Source organism: Artemia sp. Qi Xiang Cuo, chromosome 9 (genome assembly GCF_049724085.1).
Source record: "Artemia sp. Qi Xiang Cuo chromosome 9, ASM4972408v1, whole genome shotgun sequence".
Taxonomy (NCBI): Eukaryota; Metazoa; Arthropoda; class Branchiopoda; order Anostraca; family Artemiidae; genus Artemia; species Artemia sp. Qi Xiang Cuo.
Window position 1 is genome coordinate 32,954,731 of NC_142802.1, and position 23,477 is coordinate 32,978,207.

General features: G+C 39.3%; 1 protein-coding gene across 1 annotated transcript in view; it reads right to left on the reverse strand.

Moving 5' to 3' along the window:
• LOC148948582 (uncharacterized) overlaps positions 1 to 23,477 on the reverse strand; it is a 225,656-nt gene that overhangs the window by 199,526 nt on the left and 2,653 nt on the right. The window contains exons 2-4 of the mRNA XM_089094481.1: positions 18,473 to 18,535; positions 7,314 to 7,460; positions 3,925 to 4,050 (exon numbers count right to left, since the gene is read on the reverse strand). Coding sequence (XP_088950607.1) covers positions 3,925 to 4,050; positions 7,314 to 7,460; positions 18,473 to 18,535 — 336 coding nt within the window. The remainder of the gene's footprint in view (positions 1 to 3,924; positions 4,051 to 7,313; positions 7,461 to 18,472; positions 18,536 to 23,477) is intronic.

The window sequence follows — 23,477 nt, forward strand, 5'->3', positions numbered from 1 at the left end:
ATGCGAAAAAGATGCGAGTCATTGATCTTCCATGCCGGTAGTGGTTGACTTTTGAGACATATTTTGCTTAAATGGTCATCCAGTCTGCGCATTGTATGACCAAACCATCTCAGTCTCCTGTGCTTAACAATGTCAGAAACAACTTGGCGATCCCCACATCTTCTCTTTACTTCTTCATTTGAGATTCTATCTGAGAGGCGGATACCCAGGACATAGCGCAGGCATTTGTGGTTGAATATATTCAAGCTCAACGCTTCGGCTACTTCAAGTGACCATGTTTCACATCCATAGAGAAGGACAGAAAACCATAGCTTCATACCCTCGGAGTTTTGTGCGTGGCGATATTTTGCTCTGCTTCCATGCTTCCTTAGTTGAAGAAAGACGCTACAGTCTGACGATATGCAGCTCTGTACTTCTTCTGAAGATTTGCCGGCAAGGTTTACCATCAATCCGAGGTATTTGAACGAATGGACGTCCTCTATCTGATTACCATTTAGGGCAACAGGGGTTTCATCCATCCCATCTGTTCGCGTGGTTTTTGTTTTTGGTAGGCTTATTTGGAGACCAGTCGAGAGTTCCTTGACTGCCATGTCGTTTATCATAGCCTAGGCTTCTGCAACGGATTCAGCAAGCATGTCCACATCGTCGGCAAAGTCAAGATCTGTGATGGAGAAGGATGGGCTCACTGCAACGCCTTTATACTGGTAGAGGATCTTGACGATCCAATGGATGACGAAATTGAACAAAGTTAGTGAAAGTACAAAGCCTTGACGTACACCTTCCTCGATCAGGACTAGATCTGAAAGATGGCCATTGACTCTTACCCGGGCCTTTGTTCCAGCATAGTATACCTTGAGCAGATTGATGATCTTCTCAGGCACACCGTCCTTTCTCATTGCTTCCCATATTGCATCACGATGGAGCGAATCAAGCGCGGTAATGAAGTCTATGAAGATTTGGATTGTTCCTGCTGGTGTTTAAACCGGTGTTTAAGGAGTTGTCACAGGCTAAAAATCTGGTCACAGCAACCCATGCCCGGCCTGAATCCTGCTTGGTTGAGTCCCGTTCATATGTTTCTGGTGTCTCTGAATCTATTTAAAGGTATCACTGCGAACAACTTGGCAGCAATGGGGATAGGGAATATATCTCGGTAGTTTTTGCTGTCCATTAGGTCTCCTTTTTTGAAGATAGGGACAATTATTGAGGTCTTCCAGTCATCTGGGATGTATTCATTGTCTCAGCCTTTAGTTATCACGCTATGAAGTTTATCCATCACCACCTCAGGGAGAGCTTTCAGTAGCTCGGCCAGAATCCCAGCTATTCCTGGGCTTTTATGGTTTTTCAAAACTTGGATCACCTTAATTACTTCATCCCTGGAGGGTGGGTCCGTACATACATTTCATAAGCCTGATTGTGTGGGGAGTTCTGCGGTGCAGTAAGTGTTTGCTTTCGATTACTATTGTCTTCTGGTCTCGATAGCTCTTGGAAGTGAGCACGCCATCTTTCGATATGCTTCTTGCTGCATGTGAGTATATTCCCATCCTTCACCTTAAGCGAGAGGATGGTAGTTTGCTTCTTCTTCCCAGTGCATTCTCCAGGCATCTAATAGAGTTTTCGTGTATTGTTCCGTTATGCGGCTCTTTCCATATCACTGGGAACATTGGACCAGTAGGCTTTTTTGTCAGCTCTTTCCGATTTGTGACATTCTTGTCGTAGCACTTTGTATGTGGGGGATTTCTTGTTGGTCATTTCTTTTTTCTTGGCAGAGTCTTAGAGTCTTTTCTGAGATCCATTTCTTGGTTTTACGCTTGACAAACCCAAGTATGTTTGAGGCAGCTTCATTGATGTGGTCCTTGAGTTTGTTCCATTTCTTCTCAATCTTTATCTTGGGGCAGTTGGGGCACTGATCAATCGGGCTTGCCTTTTCGGTGTCATCTTCAAGGACAACGAATCAGTTTGAGAGTTCAAGGACAAACGCTCCTCGGTACTCATCTACTTTCAACTTCAACAAGTCTATTTTCTGGTTCGGCATAGTAGTCATCCTTGAGCTAAGTGTGTACTTTAGCCTTGTCTTCAGCAAGAAGTGGTCAGATCCATTTTGTGATTCCGTGTCAGCACCTCTGTGCACTCTCGAGTCCAACACCATGGATTTCCATAATCGGGATACAAGGAGATAATCTATTTGGGCCTTTACTCTTCCATTACGAAATTTCCATGCATACTCATGACATGACTTATGCCTAAACCAGGTGTTAGCCACAGCGAGCTTGTTCTGCATTGCGAACAGTCGAAGCCTGTTTCCATTTGTGCAGCGGTCTCCGAGGCCGTGCTTGCCGATCGCCTGTTCCAAGTTATTCAGCTTTCTGCCGATTCTGGCATTGAAGTCGCCTCCAGCTAGAAGGATATATTTCCGGGGAATCTTATCAATGAATGTCTGCAGGTCACTGAAAATCTGATCTTTTTGCTGTTCAGTGGCATCTCTTATTGAGGCGTAAACGCTAATGATAGTCAGATTGTTCATGCGACCTTTAATTCTTGCCCGTACGATTCTCTCAGACACAGGCTCATATTCGATGAGCCCAATGATTACTTTGGGGGACAACAGGATACCTATTCCTGCCATGCCAGATCCATCTAATGGTCCCGAGTTAAAAAAGGGACCGCCTTCCCAGCCGAGAATTCAAGAGTCAAGATGTTATGTCCATTTAGTCTCGTGTCAGAAACACACAGATTATCAAAGTTATAAAGATCATATTCATCAGCTACCTAAGATTGTGTCATTAAATATTTAATCGAGCACAGGTTCCAGCAGCCGATATTCAGGCCTTGTCTTCTTGATAGGACGGTAGCTAGCATACTTTTCGACGAGAACGCCCTTCTTGTCGCATTGCATAATACCGGGGATGCCGTAACCGAACTTTTAATCATCATATTTGTCATCATTATTGAGCGTTTCTTGAGGATAAGGTACATCACAAGGTCCACAGTCTTGCGGTCACCCAAATCGCGTTGGCCATCACCTTGCTCTACGTGGAGCTCGGTGATGTTTACACCTCTTCACCACTTTGAGGTGCGCTAGCGGACTTCCTATGCAGGCTTGGGACGGAGAGTCAAGCCTCATTGCCTGGATGCCCACCACCGCCGTGGAAATTTCCAGGCTTAGCTACCCCTTTGCTCCCACTTAGAATCAGTAATAGGCTTCAGAAGGCTTATAATATCAGCCATATGCACACGGCTACACGCCACAGGAATTTACGCGGAACGTGCCAGCAGTGAATGGCCATTCGCTTCTTCTTTCCAGCCTTCTCAGTGGCCTTGGTGACATTTCCACCAGCAGTAGGTAGGTCCTTGAAGTTGACCGACTTGATGACAAACGTCAACCGTAGGATAAAAGAAAAAGATGGATTTGATGGTTCTAGCATACCACATTGGTTAAGACTTTAGGTCCTATTCGGTTGATAAATGGTGCTTGCCCAGGGTAAAAAAACATCTAAGAAAAATCCCAAAGCCGTTACCAAAGCTTAAAATTAAAGTACAAATTAAAAAAAAGTAAAAAAAGACAAAAATAAAGACATTTGATTTGGAAAAATGTCCAAAAAGTGTCCTTTATTTCAAAAAGCTGCCTTTTTTGATCCAATAGTGTCCCGGTGTCCTTCAGAGTGAAAAAGTGTCCAAAAGGCACTAAAAGTGTCCATTTGGCATCCCAGATCTGGAAATCAGTCCTAGTCTCTCAATTGGTAACAGATGAGATAATACTAGATCTATTTTGATTTGTGATTTTTAATTATCCTTAATGACCTCGAAATTCAATTGCATACACTCTTTTTTTATTGGAAGTGCTGTGATGTAGTTTGGCAGAACTATGCACAGATAATACCTGTAATACTAAACAAAACTCATTAGACTAAAAGAACTAGGTCTTACCTTTTCACTAACTGACTTTATTGAACAGAATCTATTGTAGTCAAACTTAGCAGAACTAGGATCAGAACAAGATTTGGTTGATACATCTTCTTTGTCCATAAAAAGCTTATACTTGCAATAAACATCCTACAATGATAATTGTTTCATAAAATGCCGCAAAATACGGACATAAGATCTTTGCAACTGGATAGATATAAAAAGATGTCAAATAAGGCAAAAAAAAGCAGCCAGAAAATTAGTAGCCCCTTAGAGGTTTCTACAACATCCCTAGGGACTACTCATTTCTTCCATTGGTTCGACGGCTCAAGAAGAAGTTTTAACGGCGATTTCCCCTTTTGGCGACCAGGCGCCACAATTTTAGGCGAAATTCCAGTCCTCGCAATATTCCCAGGATTTCACTATTATTTTATATGATTAATCGGATTGTGGTCGGTATAATACACCTTTTTTTAAAATATGGGGAGCTCCTAGCCCCTCGCACGAGTTTCTAGGCGAGATTCCCGCCCAGGCAAAATTTGGAATGTCCGGGCAAGATTTAGCATGCCCAAACAAGATTCTCACATTTTTCAGTTACTTGGAGTGTGGTCAGGATAATAGGGAATTCTAAGTGAAGTTCTTAACCCCTTGCACCTGTTTCTAGGCAAGATTTTTAGCGCATGTTTCGTCATGTGAAAGCCCTATCAAATTCCCTGGACAGCCTTCTGACGTCACGTGGCAAACCCTCGCACCTGTACAATGCGGTCAACTGTTTCTAGCGGAGCCTTGTTTCTAGGCAAGATTTCCCACCTTGGCAAGATTCTCACCCTGGCATGGTTCCAAGCATATGCCCTATTTCTAGATGAAATTCCCAGGTGTTTCAATTACCTGGAAGGTGGTCGGGATAATGCACAAGTTTGATTAATATGGGGAGCTCCTAGCCCCTCGCCCCTGTTTCTAGATGGCGAGATTCCCGCCGAGGCAAGATTTGGCATGTCCAGGCAAGATTTGGCATGTCCGGCAAAGATTTGGAATGTCCAGGCAAGATTTGGCACATCCAGGCAAGATTTGGCATGTCCGGGCAAGATTTCGCATGTCCAGGCAAGATCTGACATGCCCAAACAAGATTCCCAGACGTTTCAATTACCTGGAATACGGTCGGGATAATGGGGAAATTAACAGGGAGAGCTCTTAACCCCTCGCACCTGCACAAAGCAGTCACCTGTTCTATTAAAGGGAACACACTTGGCAAGACTCCATGACACATCCCTCTGGACTCCAATGACGTCATACTACTTACCCCATTTCAAACGGACTGGTCTAATATTCTTGACGCAATTTTATATTGCTTTCTACAGGAAACCATGGGGGTATTCCCGCTTGTAACATAATGACAGCTCAGACCTTACGTAATTATTGTGCAACACTGTCACGTAATACATTTTTTCATCCCCGAAACCCACAAAGCGTTTTTTCTTATAAACTTAATGGCGACACGCACTTTATGTAAGTTCACATAATTGTTGTGCAAGACTGTCACGTGATACTTTTTTCGTCCAAAGGCTTCAAGACATTTTCTTCTTCGGCGTTTAATTTTTTCGCTCCAAACACCTTTCATTTTTTTTCTTTTCTTTTTCTATAGTTTTTGACCCAGCTGGGAATCGAAAGGTCATTCCCTTTTAATGGCATTGTGACTTGACTGGAATGACTAAACTGTTATTCACAACATTTTGTATCTTGAACCATATTCAAAAATTAACCTATTGCATGACAGCTAAGATTCCCCTTTTTTGGCAATCATTAGAATGATGCGTTACTCTCCCAATTTAATACACTCCAAGTGACATTGCTCTCAAGATGTTAATAACGATAAAACTAAAATTTATCGTTTCTTTACGTGGAATATTATCCTTCACACTATCGTGACTATACGCCCTCCCCCCCCCACTATAGCATGCAATACCGGAGGAATAAGGTTGATATTAGATGCAAATTTAAGACATATTAAGAGCTTTTAAGGAAAATATCAATATCTTTGAGTAGCTGTTAGATTTTCACCTCTTCCATGGAAAAATTCCTTAATGTCTCACCCCTAACTTTTAAGCTGTTTTCACCCCACAATGACATTACATGACTCCCCCCCCCCCCAATCCTGACAACAAATCATCTCCACCAAGACATTTATCAAGCATTTGATATTGAAAAATATTGTCTTTAAATCCCATGATTCAAGTTTTTTGTAACCCAAGCCAATCATGATGCCCCACAATATACTCCACACTGCCATGGCATTTCACCCATGTGACACCAGCACCCCCCACTCCCTGGGTGACCTGATATTAGTGATACATTTAAACCATATTAAGAGATTTCTTTGAAGGACTTTTAACGAAATGCACCGTTTCTTTGAGTATTGTTAGATTCCACTCCCCCTCTAGCGAAAAATTCATTTAACACCTCCGAGCTAATGTTTAAGCTTTAGAGTATACTAGTCAATGACAATGCATACCACCTTGGTAAATTATGGATGATATTATACACCCCCATGACATCGCTACATCTCCCCCAAGAGATCTTTCATTCATTTCCTAGTAAAAATTATGGTTTTAAATCCCGTGATTCAAGTTTTTACAACCCAGCCCTATCATGATGCCCCATAAAACACTCCACACCGCCATAAGATCACCCCCATAGATCACCATATGGCCCCAGAACCCCCCCCCCCCAGGTGACCTGCTATTAGTGGTATATTTAAACCATATTAAGAGGTATTATTGAAAGACATTTAAGGAAATACCCTTTTTTCGTTTAGATAAATTTATGGATATTTAAAAATCTATGGATATTTAAAATTAATTACCTACAGTAGGTTCCATCCCCCTCCCCAGCACCTAGCATTCATTTAAAGAGGGCGCCTTGATAATAGATGCAATTTTTAGGCATTATTGTGGCTTATAAAAGGATGAAGTATAAGCAATAACATGCGTAATTTAAGGAAAGACGAAGGAAGAGGACTCCAGGAGAGGGAGAGCGTCACCGGACTTGCATATATTATTGATTGATGGTGATTTATTATTATTAGTAGTAGTAGTATGGATTTGGATTTAGATGGTGACGCTGGTGATTTCAGGTAAATTAGGGTGTGTGGCTTAATATTAGAGGAAGTTGTTTTAAACCCCGCAGCTTGTCGAAAATTTCGTAACGGCTCCCAAAGTATGTGATATGTTAGTCAATGCTGTCTTAAACTTGTTAAACCAAAACTTGCTTCATTTTTAGAAGATAGCTGTTAAGAAAAAGGTTAATATCCATGTCTGACATCGTAAAATTATAATAGTTCGTTTCTGAAATAACGAAAATGTCCCACTGGCTTCTTTTTTCCTAGAAAAAAGGATAATAATTGGTAATTTTCTCACCTTATATCGATTTGGCAAGTCTCGGCAAGAGCATATTTTGAAAATAAAGTGGAGCTTTTTGTTAATCAGATCTGTTGGATCCTCCAAATAGCCTTCTACATCAGCTTTTCTTTCTTTTTTTGAAGCGTCACAAGGCACTAATTCTATCTAAAAAGAAAACTTAATAATCTATTGATTTCGTCTTTTTAAATTACTCTAGATAGAACTAACTGAAGTAGCACAAAACTTAAATAATTAAGTAAATACATTAAAAACACATGTAACTCTCATTACTATTTTCAGTAATTAAGCTGCCAAAACGTTACTTATTAAAAAACGTTAACTATGGAAAAATTTTTCAAAAAAAAAGTATAAGCTCATAAGTGGCAAAGGATTTACTGGTTAGACGTTATTTTGTCATCTGTGCATATCTCCCTCATCTTATGAAAGAAGTGAGGAGATATACTTGGGAATCTCTAATATCCTTTTCAAGGTCCTCTCCTGTTGGTGGGACGACAAACGGTACTTTCTAAGAAAATTTACTGTGAGTGGTACAGCTACTCCTAAAAACTTTTCAAAACAGGTCACATGGGCCTAAAACAAATTTGCACGATTCCCTCCACCTTAGCTTCACTCATTTCTCCCTGCCATAAAGTACTTATTTGCGTTAAGGTTTTCCCATCCAGTCACAACGAAAAACTTTTGGTTTGACTCTCTACTGATAGTCACAAAAGCTCGATTTTAGGCAGTCGGCTATATAAATCAAGCGTGACTGTGCCATCTCGACCTTTCTTTCGTTATAATACGGAAACGTAATGTCAAAACAACAGTTTTCGAACAGGTTACCCTTTGATATATTATTATAGTCCAATAAATCTACGGAAAAATTCGACGATCTGGGACAGAATTGCAATATAAATGATTTTTAAACCATTTTGTAGAAGAAATTCTGTACAACATACCAAAAGCTCCCAAGAATCCACTTGGCAGAACAGGGTGAAAAACGGGGGGAAATGGGAAAATCCAGGACAAAACTCAAAAATCTACGACCGGTAGTTTTTGATGCTGAGAATGGCGTTCCTAATGCTCTCGGGTCCAAGAAGATCAAATATGCGTTTCTTATTGGTGTGTAATAAGTTGTTCCCCCGTTCCCCCACTTACAGGGCGAAAGAGGGGGAAATAAAGATCCTTTACAGCAGTCTGCAAGAACTGTTTTCTGGGGTTTCCCAGTGCGAGAAGAATGAATATTTTACTTTGTGTGCTCTGCCATTGGCCTTTCCCCCGTTTTCCACTTCCAAGGGAAAAAGAGGGGGAAATCAAGATATCCTCTAAAGAGAGTAGTCAGACGGCTCTAAAGAATTTGGAGAGGAGACAAAGGTCTGTCAAATCGGTTTTAAAACCCTCTAACTCCGCTTTGACGAGAGTTCCCTATTCTCTGGTGCTTTTCTTTTCCTGTTTGCTGGAGATTCACGAATGGTGCATTTACACATAGTTTAAAACCAAGCGGATTGCGAAAACCGACCGGAAGATCGGCTCGGTTTTCACAATCCGCTCGGATTTCCACTGTGTGTGAATGCGCCATAAGTCAAGTGAATACACATGCTGTCACCTATTGAAAGCTTTAACATAAGCATTGGACACATTTTACTGATCATAAAGGTAAGACGCTTTTGTTTTTATAATTATCAATGAGAACTTCCGGAAAAAAAAGTGAAGGTTCAAAGCAAGAAATGGGAAGGCTTGTGGGCAGAGAGTTCCAAACACGCAGACAAAGTCAGTAAGGGGGTTTTCCCCTTACCTAATTTTGCGGAGACATCTAGTGGCATGAGGTGAAAAAAATGAAATGCTTTTGGTAGATGGTACTAAGATTCTTTGTCATTAAGACGATGATTTGCATTTTACCATGAGATGGCTAATGGACTAACGCCCAAGTCTCATTATAGTCATGCTTGTGGCTAAACCCTACATGTTGGATACGAATACAACGTCAGACTAGTGACCTAGTTTTTGTAATTCACGCTAGCCCATCCCTTCAAGGCTTTTTCTAAAGCGGCACTCACACGAAGGTTGCAACAGTACTTCATTTCCACTTTACGACCGGTCCTAAGGTTTAAATCACATTCCTGCGCTGATCTAAAGTGGTCGTTAAGGTCATAAAGTGAATTCAAACTTTAGCGAAAATTTGCAGCTTTCCTTATAGCTCAGGTTGTTTTCAAATGTCTTATGTTGTGAGGCAGAGCAGAAATAGAAGGACATAATTTGTGTTACTTGGTAAGTGCGACACGTCATATTTAAGATGATGGCTGTATCCTCCTGGGACCGGGTGTCCACGTCTGTGGACACCCCCATAAAATATTTTTTGTGCAAAGGCCTCGCCATCTAGCAAAGATTTCGTTGTTTCAACGTGCTTTTTGGACCTGGAAAGCCATCTACGATTTTTTTCAGAAAGTTTCTGCGACTTTTAGTGGTGTTTTTACAAACTAGAAAAGGCTAAAATAAAAAGATGAAAAAAAGCAAAGGTAATAAAAAAGAAAAAAAAAGAAAGTGGTGAGAACGAGTTGTGAGGAAAATCAGGTGTACTCTCTTGATTGTAGACAGTGCTTAGATTTTTTTAAAAGCAGTTAGTTTGATAAGTGCCATCTTTTGGAACTTGGAAAACCTCCATGTCCACGTCTGTGGACAGGCGGTTCCAATCGAGTAAAAAGCTAGGGTTGATTTTTCGTAGTTCAAATCGTGATTCTAATGGGGATAGCAGAAGCCAATGATTCTTTTATTTACTAAATTGGCAACAACCTAGCCGCCACTCACCCATAAGAAATCGCCACCCCCGTAAAGTGTACCCACCCACCCCCAGTCTGTCTCCCAAACCCATTTATTCCTTACTTTATAAAAAACATTTATTCCCTTTTTTTCAAAAAAAATAAAACAAAATAACAACCCCTAAGTCTGCTAAAAATTAAACTATTTTGTATATATTATTTTTTTCTTGTTGAATATTTGGTTATTTTATTTGTTACCCTTTTTATCTTTTTATTTTATGACCTTAAAAATATTTTATAGTTATGACCTATATTTATGACTTTTGTATTTTGTGTTTTCTGACTTTTACCTGTCGTGTTTTCGTTACAGTAGTAACTATGTGTTGTTATTGTATTATTTTGTTATTGTATTTTTTTTTACTAAGAAATACAAATTTGGTCCACTAGGGTTTGTGATAGTTCTTTTGCAAATCTCTATCTATCTATCTATCTAGCTATTAGTTTCAAGCTTACTGAACCTGTTCCTTTATTGTAGTTTCCCTTGATGACGCCCTTGGAATGCTCGATGAGAGTGACCTGGACCTCTCTGATTTAGATGATGATGAGGAATGGATAAAAAACCACTCCTTGTCGTCTTCAGACTGTGATGGTGAACCAGGTGTTGCAGCCATTCCGTCATCAAGCAGTTATGCTGTTCTTCCAGATGTTGAAAATGAAGAATCTGATGATGAAGTACCCTTAGCAACCCGTGCCAAACGCTTGAAGGCTGACAAAGTAGCAGCAACCTTGTCCTGGAGGAAGTCTTGGCGGTTCGATAATCATCGTGGCCCAGACGTGGGTCCCACTCATTTCCAGGATCACGACGATTGCAGTACAGAACAATTCTTTTTGCAATATTACCCGGAGAGCTTCTTCAAACGTATAGCTTTTTGCATGAACTACAACTATCAGTTGGCCCACCACAAAAGCTTGAATGTAATTCCAGACGAGCTGAAAATTTTTGCTGGCATTGTCATCCTGATGGGGAACCTCAAGTTTCCTCGGATCCGCATGTACTGGTCTGGGAAGTTTAGGGTGGAAGCCATATCACAAAATATGACTCGAGACAGAGTCTTCACAATCCGGTCAAACCTGAAGTTCGTTGTTGATTCAGAAATCTCAGACGAAAAAAAAAACCAAAAATAGGCTTTGGAAGGTGCAGCCGATCCTTGACAACTTCAGGAATATCTGTCTCCAGTTGCCACGTGACAGGAACTGTTCAATTGACGAACAGATGATACCCTTCCAGGGTATGTCGACTCTCAAGCAATATGTCCCTAACAAGCCCAGTCCGGTTGGATTAAAGAATTTTGTCCTTGCCAGCTCCTCAGGGCTGATACTTGACTTCCAAATCAACCAGGGAGCCACCACCCTGAGAGAACAGCTGGTAGCACATCGCTTGTCAGCTGGGATCGTACTGCGCTTGTCTAAGACCCTACGAGAAGGTACATGCTTCATTTTAACCGATTCTTCTCATTTCTTAAGCTCCTCGACATGCTGGCTGAAAGAAAAATAACTGCGACCGGAACTATCATGAAGAGCCGTTTGGGTGCCATCGGCCCAACGCTTTTTACCGAAACAGAAATGAAAAGAAAGGGCAGAGGAACCTCTGTCATGTCTGTGCGCTCAGATAGAAAAGTAGCCGTGACCCAGTAGTATGATAACAAAGTGGTTCTCCTGTCTTCAAACTGCAAAGGTATAGAAGAGGAGACAGAGGTCAAATGGTATGACAAGCGCCAGGGGTCTTACGTGCAGGTCAAATGTCCACAAGTAGTCTCCGACTACAACACCTACATGGGTGGGGTCGACCTTGTGGACCGCATGGTCAGCTATTACCGATTTGAGACGCGTACTAAAAAATGGACTGTGCGTCTGTTTCATCATTTTGTGGATGCTGCACTAGCCAAAGCATTTCATGAGCTGAAGGGCCATGGCCCAGAAGTTTCTGGTGACCTCAAACAGCTCATTGATCTTCGTTTCAACGTGGCCGAGTTTTTGCTCAATTCAGGAAGCTCGGAGTCACGAGGTCAAGAAAATAGCAACGAAGAGCCATTGGGTGAAACTCAACACGGTGTTTTGAGTGTGAAAAAGAGGCCAATCCCTCCACCATATGCCAGAGCTGCACTGCATCTACCAGAATTTTGTGACTTGGCGAATGCAGCCCGATGCAGAAGGCCTGGATGCTGCAAAAGGTCAAGATGGATGTGCTTGCAGTGTAAAATCATTCTCTGCTTGACACGAGACAACAACTGCTTCAAGAAATTTTATGAAGAGTAATGTTTTGTTTTCAACGTTTTGACGTATCTCTTTTAATAGACGAAACAGATTTTTACTATACACTTAGCTCAATAGGGACCCAATGTCTACACCTGTGGACATCCTCCAGAGGGAGGGAGGGGGGTCAACTTTTTTTTTAGTTGATCAATGGTCAAAATGATTTTTTTTAAGTCAACTACAAAGAAATGAACATAATCAGAAAAGTATTTCTATGGTCAGGTCTCAGGAGGGTATAGCTCCTAAATTTTATTTTTACGTGTGAACGAGCGATAAACATTACGTAGAACTTAGGTACTTTGCTTCCTCACTTTACGTCCTATGTGTGAGTGCCACCTAATTTGTAAAAATTCTTAACTACAGATCCCGGCTTGAGGCTGATTAGAGGTGTCAAACACATAAATCTTATGGAGAGATTCGCTTTGTGGGTTGTTTATGTGTCCGAAACAGGTCTTAGGTTCGGGTTTAGCCACAAGTGTGACTACAGTGTGACTCGTGCAAAAAGCTCCTCTTTCTTGCCTAATAAAGTTTTTTTTTGCGGTTTTCACATGACACCCTATTCACGGAAGAAGAAGATGAACGTTGCAAGCTTTGCAGTCGCGGCATCCGAACTGGTGGTGAAAGTGTCAGATCACAAACAAAGGAGCTCTTCGGATCAACGAGGCCAGTGTGCAACGGAGTGAACAGATAAAAGTTGAAGACAGATCAGAAAAGAAAAGACTACTGCCGTTCGACGTCCATAGCTTGTCTCGTTAAAAGAAAGAATTACGATTCCGGTGATACTGAAGTTTCTCTAAACAGATTCACTAGATCTAGTCAAGACACATACGATGTGAAATCAAACTTTATTTTTTGCAATACGACGCTAGTCCTTCCGTCTAAGAAAAAATAAAGTCAAAAATAACGACTGCCAAAAACTGACCACAATTGCAGTGAAAAAATCAACTCTTCAGTACTGTGATTCTAGGAAAAATGACAATTGAGCTAACGCTGTCCGTGACAAGCTGAATTCTAAAAGATAGGATTTTCATGCAGCTGTTGCAGCGTATCATAAGACCTGCTACTCTAACTTCAAAACCCTCAGAGAGATTCCAAAGCGGTACTCTAGCGCAACTGATCTGGTGAACGCAGCTGGAAGGCCACAGGAGAGTATAAATCGATATGCCTTCATTAAAGCTGTTAATTATTTCGAAGAACTCGAAGATGAATAGTTTACAGTCAAAGACATAATAGAACGCTTGAGGTTTTTTCTTGCACCGGACCAGGCGCCGTATACCAGAAAGTATATAAAACGACTCCTTAATGAAACCTTCGGCAACCACTTTGTTATAACTGACATATGCCGACAGATTAGTGTGGTGACTTTCCGACAAACAGCACATGAGATCCTTCGTAATTTTTAAAGAACTCCACAGCCGATTAAAGAAGGCCGGCTGAAGTTCATGATAGAGACAGTGGCCAAAGTAATTAAGAATGACATTAAGTTAGTGCAGTGTACAGACTTTGAATACCCGAGCCTGAGCAGTACAGAAGAAAAGAAAAAGTTGTGAATTTCTTACCACAATCTCCGAGGTTCCTTCTTACTCTGCAAATTACGGGATCAGAGAAGAACCTACTGGTAGGTTCAATCGTTCAAGGAATAATGCAGGATTGCCGTCCCTGATCTTTCCTTGCTCCTTTAAAAGTATATCTTCGAGTCCAGCTACACCATTAATCTGGTTCCAATTTTCTCATCGACCAACTGAACAGATTAGGTTTATCTGCTTCTTACTCTGAAGTGCTTTGATCGAGCGTTCTGCCGAAGTAACTCATAGTACAGGATTTCCAGGGATGATTTCTGGAACTTTCATCCAGTTCATTGGCGACAATGTCGACCACGATCTTTGAACTATCGATGGAAAAGGTCCTTTCCACGGGATGGGCATGCTAGCTGCTGCCACGCCCTGGCCCCCCAATTTCCAATCATAATCCCAAGAGAAGTTATAAACCTTGAAGTACTCTAGCAGGTTGGACATGTGTCTTTCTTCTTGTACAACAGAAGCCAACAGGAGAACACAAAGGCGCTTCGTCGATTGTTTTTCGGCCTATGATCAACCATAATCTCGCCAAACTTTCTTGTGTATACACGACTTTATGTTTTACCTCCGATAAAGGACGCCAGCATGGAATGGGACTTTCGACCAACCTTTGTACATGAAAGCGGTGACCATCCTTAATGCTGAGCCTGCTGATAGTCCTCTCAAGGTGATCGGTGGTCTCCATTGCCGTATGATCTATCTTGGAGGGATCGGGCACTTGATGACGGAAACAGAAATAAAAGAAGTACACGAGTACCTATATGCCGGTGACACTATTAAGCATATCCTTAGCGGCTAGGCTGTTTCAAGAGCCATGAGAGCGCACGAGCTTATAGATTCAGCCTTGCAGATCACTCTCATTTGCAAATGGTATGGTTTCGACTGCACAGATGACATACTTGCGAGTCATCAAGACTTTGAAGAAGCTACGGCAATATGTATGATTTTACTGATTGAGGAAGTAACCCTTGAAGAAAAATTCAACGCAGACGTAGTCCTTCGAATCCAAACACGAATGATGGAATTTCAAGACACATTGCAGAACAATAGGACTGCAAAAGCACGGCTTTATTATTTAGATATTTTCAGAGTGCTTAAGAAAGCCATCACGGCAGAACGGACCGGAAACTGGATGCAGTATCTTCAAGCACTCTCTGAGATTCTCCCTTACTTTGTAGCTGCAGGCCCCAAACTGTATACAAAGTCAGTGAGAATATTTCCTCAGCAATTGGAAGAGCTGATTGAAATTAACCAGAAGCTTTATAAAGACATCACGGATGGGATGTTTGTCATTCGAAGAAGCGATTGACTTTGGGCTGGAGTTTCTCCAGACTTAGTAATTGAGCATGTACTGATGATGTCACTGAAAACAAGGGGGGACTCACGACAGGAAATGGAATGAGTTAGACGCAAAAGTTGATTTGGACAATGTCAATGCCAGTGCGAGCTAAAATTAAGGAGCTTAAGCAGTCCCTCACCGGCATTGAGTATGTGTCATCTGATAAGCACGTTTCCGCAAGACCAGTTCAGATAGAAAGGACTTAAAAGCTTTAGTAGCTTTTTTACGTAGTCCTGTCTGTACGAAAACTACACTGAATTGCGCAATATATCGACTGGTATGACAGCAACAAGGGATGTCAAAATGGATGCAGCAAAGGCGATAGGGAAAAAAATTCTGAAGTCAATGGGAGACCTCAATGCAGATTACTACATCTTCAAACGTAAAAGCAAAGCGATTACTATGGCCTATAAAGGCAACGTTCCGAAGCTGACGGTGAAGACATACAAATTGACGCAAGTCTTCAGTTCCAACTTCTTGCAGCAGCGGCAACTACAGCCGGGGGGGATATGAAAGAAACTCTCAGATTCGAACTCTCAATTTATTCCCAATGTTCTTTTCAAATCGTCAAGCCTGCCACAACAAACAGATAAAGCGGAGCTAGCGATAGCTATTTGGAAATTAGCAAAGGTAAAACCTGTGAACGTCCTATCAAAAGAGCCGGAAATATACGTTGTCGATGGCAGATGGCTGCTCCAGCATATTCCATGGAAAACAGGAAACACTTTCGAACGGATTCGCAACAGTTACGTTTCATTCGTGACACAGAAGTATTCAAATGCTTTCATTGTCTTTGACGGTTACACTTCAGGTCCGTCTACCAAAGATGTCGCCCACGTTACACGAACGAAAGGCATCCAGTTTCCGACCGTCAATTTCACACTGAGTATGAAGCTGAAAAGGAGGAAGGAGAACTTTTTGCGAAATCCAACAATTAACAGATCCTTATTCGAGCTATTGGCAAGAAGCTTGTCCAAGCCGGCCTCACTGTCCTACATGCAGATAGAGATGCGGACGTTCTGATTGCATTGACAGGTGTCGATTCCGCCAAGGAGAGGGTAACTGCAGTAGTCAGAAACGATACTGATTTTTTGATCCTTATCCTTCATCACCTGCCTCTTGAAGCCACGGATCTCTACTTCGAAACCTGTACCAAGTCAAGAGAGCTGTCAACTAAATACTGGCATATCAGCTTTATCAAAAGATCGCTGGAACAGATTTATCATTATATTCTTGTTGGCCACACTCTTCTTGGTTGTGACACGACATCCCATTTGTTTGGTATAGGAGAGCAGACTGGCCTGCCATTCCTGAAAAGCCATTGAGAATTTAGAAGTAACTGTAAAGTATTCTTTAATCCGCGCTCTACGATGGAAGAAGTCCAGCAAACCAGTTAAAATCTTTTGCTATGTTTCTTCAAGGTTAAGAAAGAGGAGAAGGGAGGGTCTCCGCAGAGCTAGGTGCAGGGTTTTTCTTGAAAACTGAACAGCTCCAAGACATAAACCTTTGTGAACCCAAAGAGATTCACACCAACTCCATCGGCTGTAAAATTTCATTATTATAGAGTCTTCTATCAGGTAATGGAATGGCGTAATACTGCATCACCTCTCGACGCGAAAGACTGGGGTTGGTGATTACATGACGGACGTCTCACTCCAATCATGACAGATATCGGACCTGCTCCACCTCATCTGCTAAATGTGATTCGTTGCAGCTGTACGCGTTCCAACTGTGACAGTTCACGCTGTAGTTGCCGAAAAAATGGATTGCCTTGCACACTTGCTTGCAAAGACTGCCAAGGGATTGCGTGTTCCAATAAAGATGTTTTTGTTGATAACAATGAAGAAGACGACTATTAGTACAAATCCTTGATCTTATCCTTTTTAGTTCCATCAAAACCATAATTATCTTTTGCTGTGATTACCGAAGTTACCTGATTTGTTTCATTTTTTACATTTAGTTGTGTCTTTTGTTTCTATTATATAGTCAAAGTAGATCTGCCCGCGTACACCGAAGGCCCGGTGCATTTTCTCCCCTACAGTGAAAACACTGCGGAAAAGCAAGATACGAATCTAATACCATGTTTTTTGAAATCATCGAGTCAAAAAACCTTGGGGGAACATTTTAACCAGCCATATCACATAACTCCTGAGGATACTCTTTTCCCCCTCCCCCTCCCACACTAAAGGGGGAAATCAAACCAAGTCCAGCGATAATACAACATAAATTTCTTTTTTTTTATTTCTCCAGGCAGAAAAGGAGCAGACGTGAAGTTCGAGTGCACAATAAATCTGTCCCTGAATTTTTACAATTTTCCTCCTTTTCCCCCCCTTTCCCCTGTTTTTTACCCTGTTTCACCCAGGGGATTTTTTGGGACTCTTGACATGTTGTACAGAATTTTGTTTCTACAAGACGGTGTAAAAATCTTTTATATTGCAATTTTATCCCAGAGTTTCGTAGATTTACTGGACTATTAGCCAAACGAGTCCTTATAACTACCTTTACTGTTTTTACTGTTCCACTGGAAACCATATATCTTCCAAATATTAAATTTCACCAGAACAATTGATTACCCGCATTGTTTTGACCTCAAATATATTAATCGTAAGCTTAATTCATCGACATATCCTCCTAATTTTCCGTACTTTTTTACCTTTAAAAATAAAAACACCTTACACCTTGGCTATTCTAGGTTTTGCACCTTTATTTCATCACTCATCTGTACTAATTATCCTACTCGGGTAATTGGAAATATCTTCTTGATTTATTTTTTTATGTAGCACTACTTCTTTATCTTCATTCATTCCCGGTCTAAGCGATGTAAACATTAATTACCGAGCATATAATCTCAGCCTGAACTTTCAAAAGCCACAAAACTTCATTTATATCGCTAACATTTTTATCTAGGATAATCAAATCATCTGCACAGTTTAAGTCTGTGAGAGCTTCAGTTACCTTTCCTGTTCTGCTTCTATCTGTGTTCCTGTTTAGTCTTTGCTATGTTTCTTAGAGCAAAGTCTAACGCTAGTAACGCCATTGTATCAAAAGAAGAACTATAATCAACTAAGAATAATTTATTTTAACATGTAAACATATTCTTTGTTTTGTTTTTTGAACCGTAACTTTGCCACACCCAGTCGTGAAAGAGAAAATTTAAATAAAGAGAAAAGAAAAGTCGTGAAAGAGAAATACCTCAATTTGACCGATGGCAGATGCTTTTAAATCGTTAACATCAAAGTAACCCTTGATTTCCACCTGAAAAATAATATTTGTTAGATTTTGATCCATCTAAATAAACAAAGCCCAACTTAAACGTAAAATGTAAGAACATATATATATATATATATATATATATATATATATATATATATATATATATATATATATATATATATATATATATATATATATATATATATATATATATATATATATATATATATATATATATATATATATATATATATACATGTATGTATATGTAAATATATGTATATATGCATTTGTATATATATGTATATGTATGTGTATACATATGTATATATGCATATATATATGTATATGTATATATGTATGTATATATACGTATATTTATATGTATATATGTATGTATGGATTTTTATTGTCGTTAGTCTTCTAACTTCAGATAATGTGAGCCTCTTCTTGATGTCATGACGTCACCATTGTTCCGATACAAACACCCCGGAAAAAAATAAATCGTTGATTAAAGTTGTGACCTTTTCAGAACGTTTTTGTGACCAGATATCTCAATATGTCAGTTAAAAAAAAAATTCCAAAAATAATATTCATAATATAAATTATATTATAACACTTTCTACAAAAAATGCTAAAACCTATTTCGAGGAAAAATCTATAAACAAATATATACATAACTATTAGTCGTTCAATTAATATAAAAAGACGGATAATTCTAAAAATAAGATATTTTGTTTGCAGTTGTCGGGGGTTCGTTCCACACAGCATTAAATGTTCGCCATTTATTTTCAGGCAGTAGCATAACTTTTAAGCTACGTTGTCTTTTAACACGAGGAAATGCCAGCACAACATACCAGGACTAAAAGCAGGAGCACTGAGGTCGACGCCAACTAATTTACAAGTTTGCACTTATCATTTTCTTTTTTGCTCTATCAGCCTTTTAAAAAACTGTAAACAGTTGTAAATAAACGTAATAAGCATTTTAACTTCATTTTTGCCTTCATTTCTCCTTCCCTTTCATTTTTGACTCCTTCTGATTTTCGCTTTTGCTTGTCTTCTAATCGCACAATTCTTTACTCTTCGCGTTAATTTTTGACACTTTTTTTTCTAAAGGTCTCATTATCGCATGTCTTGTGACTGTACATGATTTTGTGCCACACCTTGTTGGCGCCGATGATTGCGACGACGCTGTTCTTCTAACCTAATATATCTTTCTTCTGCACTCTCATTTTTGAAGCGTTCTGAGTCTTGCCATCAATTGTTTTTTTTTTTTTTTATATAACCACAAGCGTCTTTGTTTTTCACTTTCGTTTTTAACACATTCTTATTCTCTCTTAAGCTTGTCTACTAGTCGCAAGTGTCTGTGTTCTTCACTTATGTTTTTTATACGTTCTGATTCTCTCTTTCGCTGGTCTTATAACCGCAAGTTTCTTTATTCTTCACATTCGTTTTTAATTCGTTTTGATCTTCGTTGTTGCTAGTCTTCTAATCCCCCCTTTTGCATATAAGTCCAGTCGACATTGTCAAAGTTTGATTTAAATCACCCTCAGTAGTTTTGGGTCAACAGGGGTGGAAGGCACATCATTTGCATATTCCAACAGGAACATATTGTCTATACTCGTACAGGTACAAAATTTGCAAATACCCTAAATCTAATTTGCATATTCCAGCCGAACCCTCATTTAAAAATTACTGTCAGGACATGATTAAAATATATTCAACCTTCACTGAATAAGAGCAATGACCAGTTAAGTAAACTGCTATATTTGAATTCAAGCGTTCTAGTAGAATTAGCTCAATCAGAGGAATAATAACTTACGTAAACCCTTTTATTTGAATTCAAATGAACTAATTGAATTTATGATATAGTATTGAACTTTTCTTGACCGCATATATTGACATATGCATAGTGTAACCACTTGTACCAGCATAATCATGGGAATAAGCGCTTATATCAACACTTTTTTTTAGACGGAACTTACGGTCATCCATGTACCACCTCCAAGGATGCCCATTGCCCCTCCCCCTAATTTTGCCTCCCCTTCACTTTTTTATTGTGATCAGAACTGTTCTTTTTGAATTTTGATTTTTTTTTTCATGTCTTAAAATTATACTAAATTCACTTGAAATACGAAACAAAGATGATATACATATTTTAGTTGGGATTTTTACATTTTTTCTTTTTTTACTTGTTTTCTTAACAGATATTTTTCTTTTTTTTTGGGGGGGGGAGGACTTAGAAATTTTTTCATCTTTTTATTCATGTCTTAAAAATGGCATTAAATATACTTATAAAAATAGAAATGTACTTGTGATATTACTAAAATACGATATAAAGATGATATACATGTATTAGTCGTGATTTCTTCTGTTTAAAAAATAATGTTTGTAGTGACATTTTTTCATTTTTTACTTAGTTTTGTTTTTAATTCGGCTGCCCCCATGGTACTGTATGGCTGTTAGAAAAATAAAGCTCTGGCCTACGAAAAATCTTTAAAAAAAAAACCTCCTTTGGTCTTGGTATCACCTCTTAGTGTTAACAACGAGGCCTTAAGTAGAGATTTGCTTCCTCATATACGAAATAACTTCTGTTCGTTTTTGGTCTTAATGTAGCTCCTTACTTTATAATTGAAAAAATGGAAAAATAAAATAAGTGTCCCATTGTTGTATCTCAGACCCATAAAAAATCTCAAAAACATCTCTGGTCTTGGTTTCACGTCTTAGCGTAAACAAAAAGGCATTACATAGTCGCTCTTCTCCTGTAATTAATTAAAACAAAACTTTTCTCGCATAACAAATTATAAAAAGAAGAATGAAGAACTTGATTAAACCAAAAATGAGTAAAACCAGAATCAAATAATCTACGAAGCGTAAATTTACAACAAACCTGCATCGATAAGTAACTAAAACCTAAAACAAACGGAAATTACAATAAATAACTAAGTCAAACTCAAAACAAGCAGAAATTAACATGAGTAGGGCTCAAAACCCCTATGCCTTCCCAAAGCCAGAAAAAAGTTTTTCACTTTACTGAAAAAATATAAATATTTTTTCTTTTATAACTTTAATAAATAAAATAATACTAACATTTTGATGATTAAATATCAGTATATGTATATTAAACTGACAATGCACATTCATTTGTATTTTTTTCAGTAAAGTGCAAATTTCATTCTCTGAAGCCCTTTTTGAAATTTCCATGACTACGCTATCTATAAAAACCTTATATGCCCCCAGGGCATAACTTACAACCTTTGCCCTGAGGGCTGTGGGGGAGTGTCCTCCTCAATAACATAATTCATATCTGGAAATCAACAACGCTGAACAAAATGGCTATCTAAAAATTTTGATTGGATGTGTTTGGGGAAAAGGTGGGCGAGAGAAGGGGCTTAGTTGCCCTCAAATCACTTTCGACTATTAAAAAGGGCACTAGACCTTTGAATTTCCAATCGAATGAGCCCTTTTTCATGTTTCTACGACAAAGATTTAAATAAAAAATTATATGCCCCCAGGGCATAACTTATAATCCTTGCCCTGAAGACTATGGGGGGAGTGTCCTGCTTCGAAGTGTTTGGGGAAATTGTGAGCGTGGAAGGGGTGTTATTTGCCTTCCAATTACTTTCGACTATTAAAAAGGACACTAGCTATTTCAATTTCTTATCGAATGAGCCCTTTTTGAAGTTTCTACGACAACGCGTTCTATAAAACCTTATATGTCCCCAGGGCATAACTTACAATCCTTGCCCTGAGGGCTGTGAGGTTTTGTTATTCTCAAAGACCTAAATTACAGAACTTAAAACTACGTTGAATAAAATGGCTATCTCAAAATTTTGATTAGATGTGTTTCGGGAAATGGTGGACGTGGAAGGGGTGTTCCAATTTCCCATTGAATGAGCCCTTTTCGAAGATTCTACGACAACTTCTTCGATACGAAGTGCCCTGCTCTAAAGGAAAAAATAATAAATGAAACATTGTGCCAACGTCGTTCTTATATGCCCTCAGGGCATAACTTAAAACCCTCGCACCGAGGTTTGTGGGGGAGTGTCCTCCTAGAAAAACTTATTTTCTATCCAGAAATCAACTACTCTGAACAAAATGGCTATCTCAAAGTTTTTGATTGGATCTGTTTGGGGGAATGATGGGCGTGGGGGGGCTAGTTGCCCTCCAATCACTTTCAACTATTAAAAATATAGTTTTCATAAGTCGCCTATATTGTTTAATATTTCCATCAGCTAATTTTGAAAAAGAATGGCACATGAATGTACCCAATGTGCCGTTGGATCATCCCCCACCTCCCTAAAATCATATTAAAGTTTTCATAAATTGTCTGCATTTTTTATCATTTCCACCAGCTAATTTTGAAAAAGAAGGACATAGGAATGTACCCAATGAGCCCTCGGATCATCCTCCACATCCCTAAAAAAAATATTAATGTGTTCATCAGTCGCCTACATTGTTTAATGTTTCCACCAGCTAATTTTGAAAAATAAGGGCATAAGAATGTACCCAATGAACCCTCGGATCATCCCTCTCCTCCCTAAGAAAAATATTATAGTTTTCATAATTCACCTAAATTGTTTAATATTTCCATCAGCTAATTTTGAAAAAGAAGGACATTGGAAGGTACGCAATGGGCCCTTGGATCATCCCCCTAGACTGTAGCAGGGGTGCGCTCAGATTTATCGTGTTTGTTGCTGATCAGAGCTAACTTAGTACTATGTGAATAAACATTTGTCCCCTCCCCCCCAAAAGAGTGTATTCTCTCATAACCCCAAATTTACATGAGTGGCTGTCGTTTCAAATAATAACTTTATTTAATTTTTTCAAATATGCATTAAAAATAAAAATTCATCTCAAATGTCCTTCTGAACTCGATCCGTAAAAATAATAAAAAATATGAGAAAAAAGGCTTGAAAAGAACAAAGTTTAAATTCTGTAGATTAACCCGAGTTTTAATATCTGTGCCTGAATTTCGCGCATT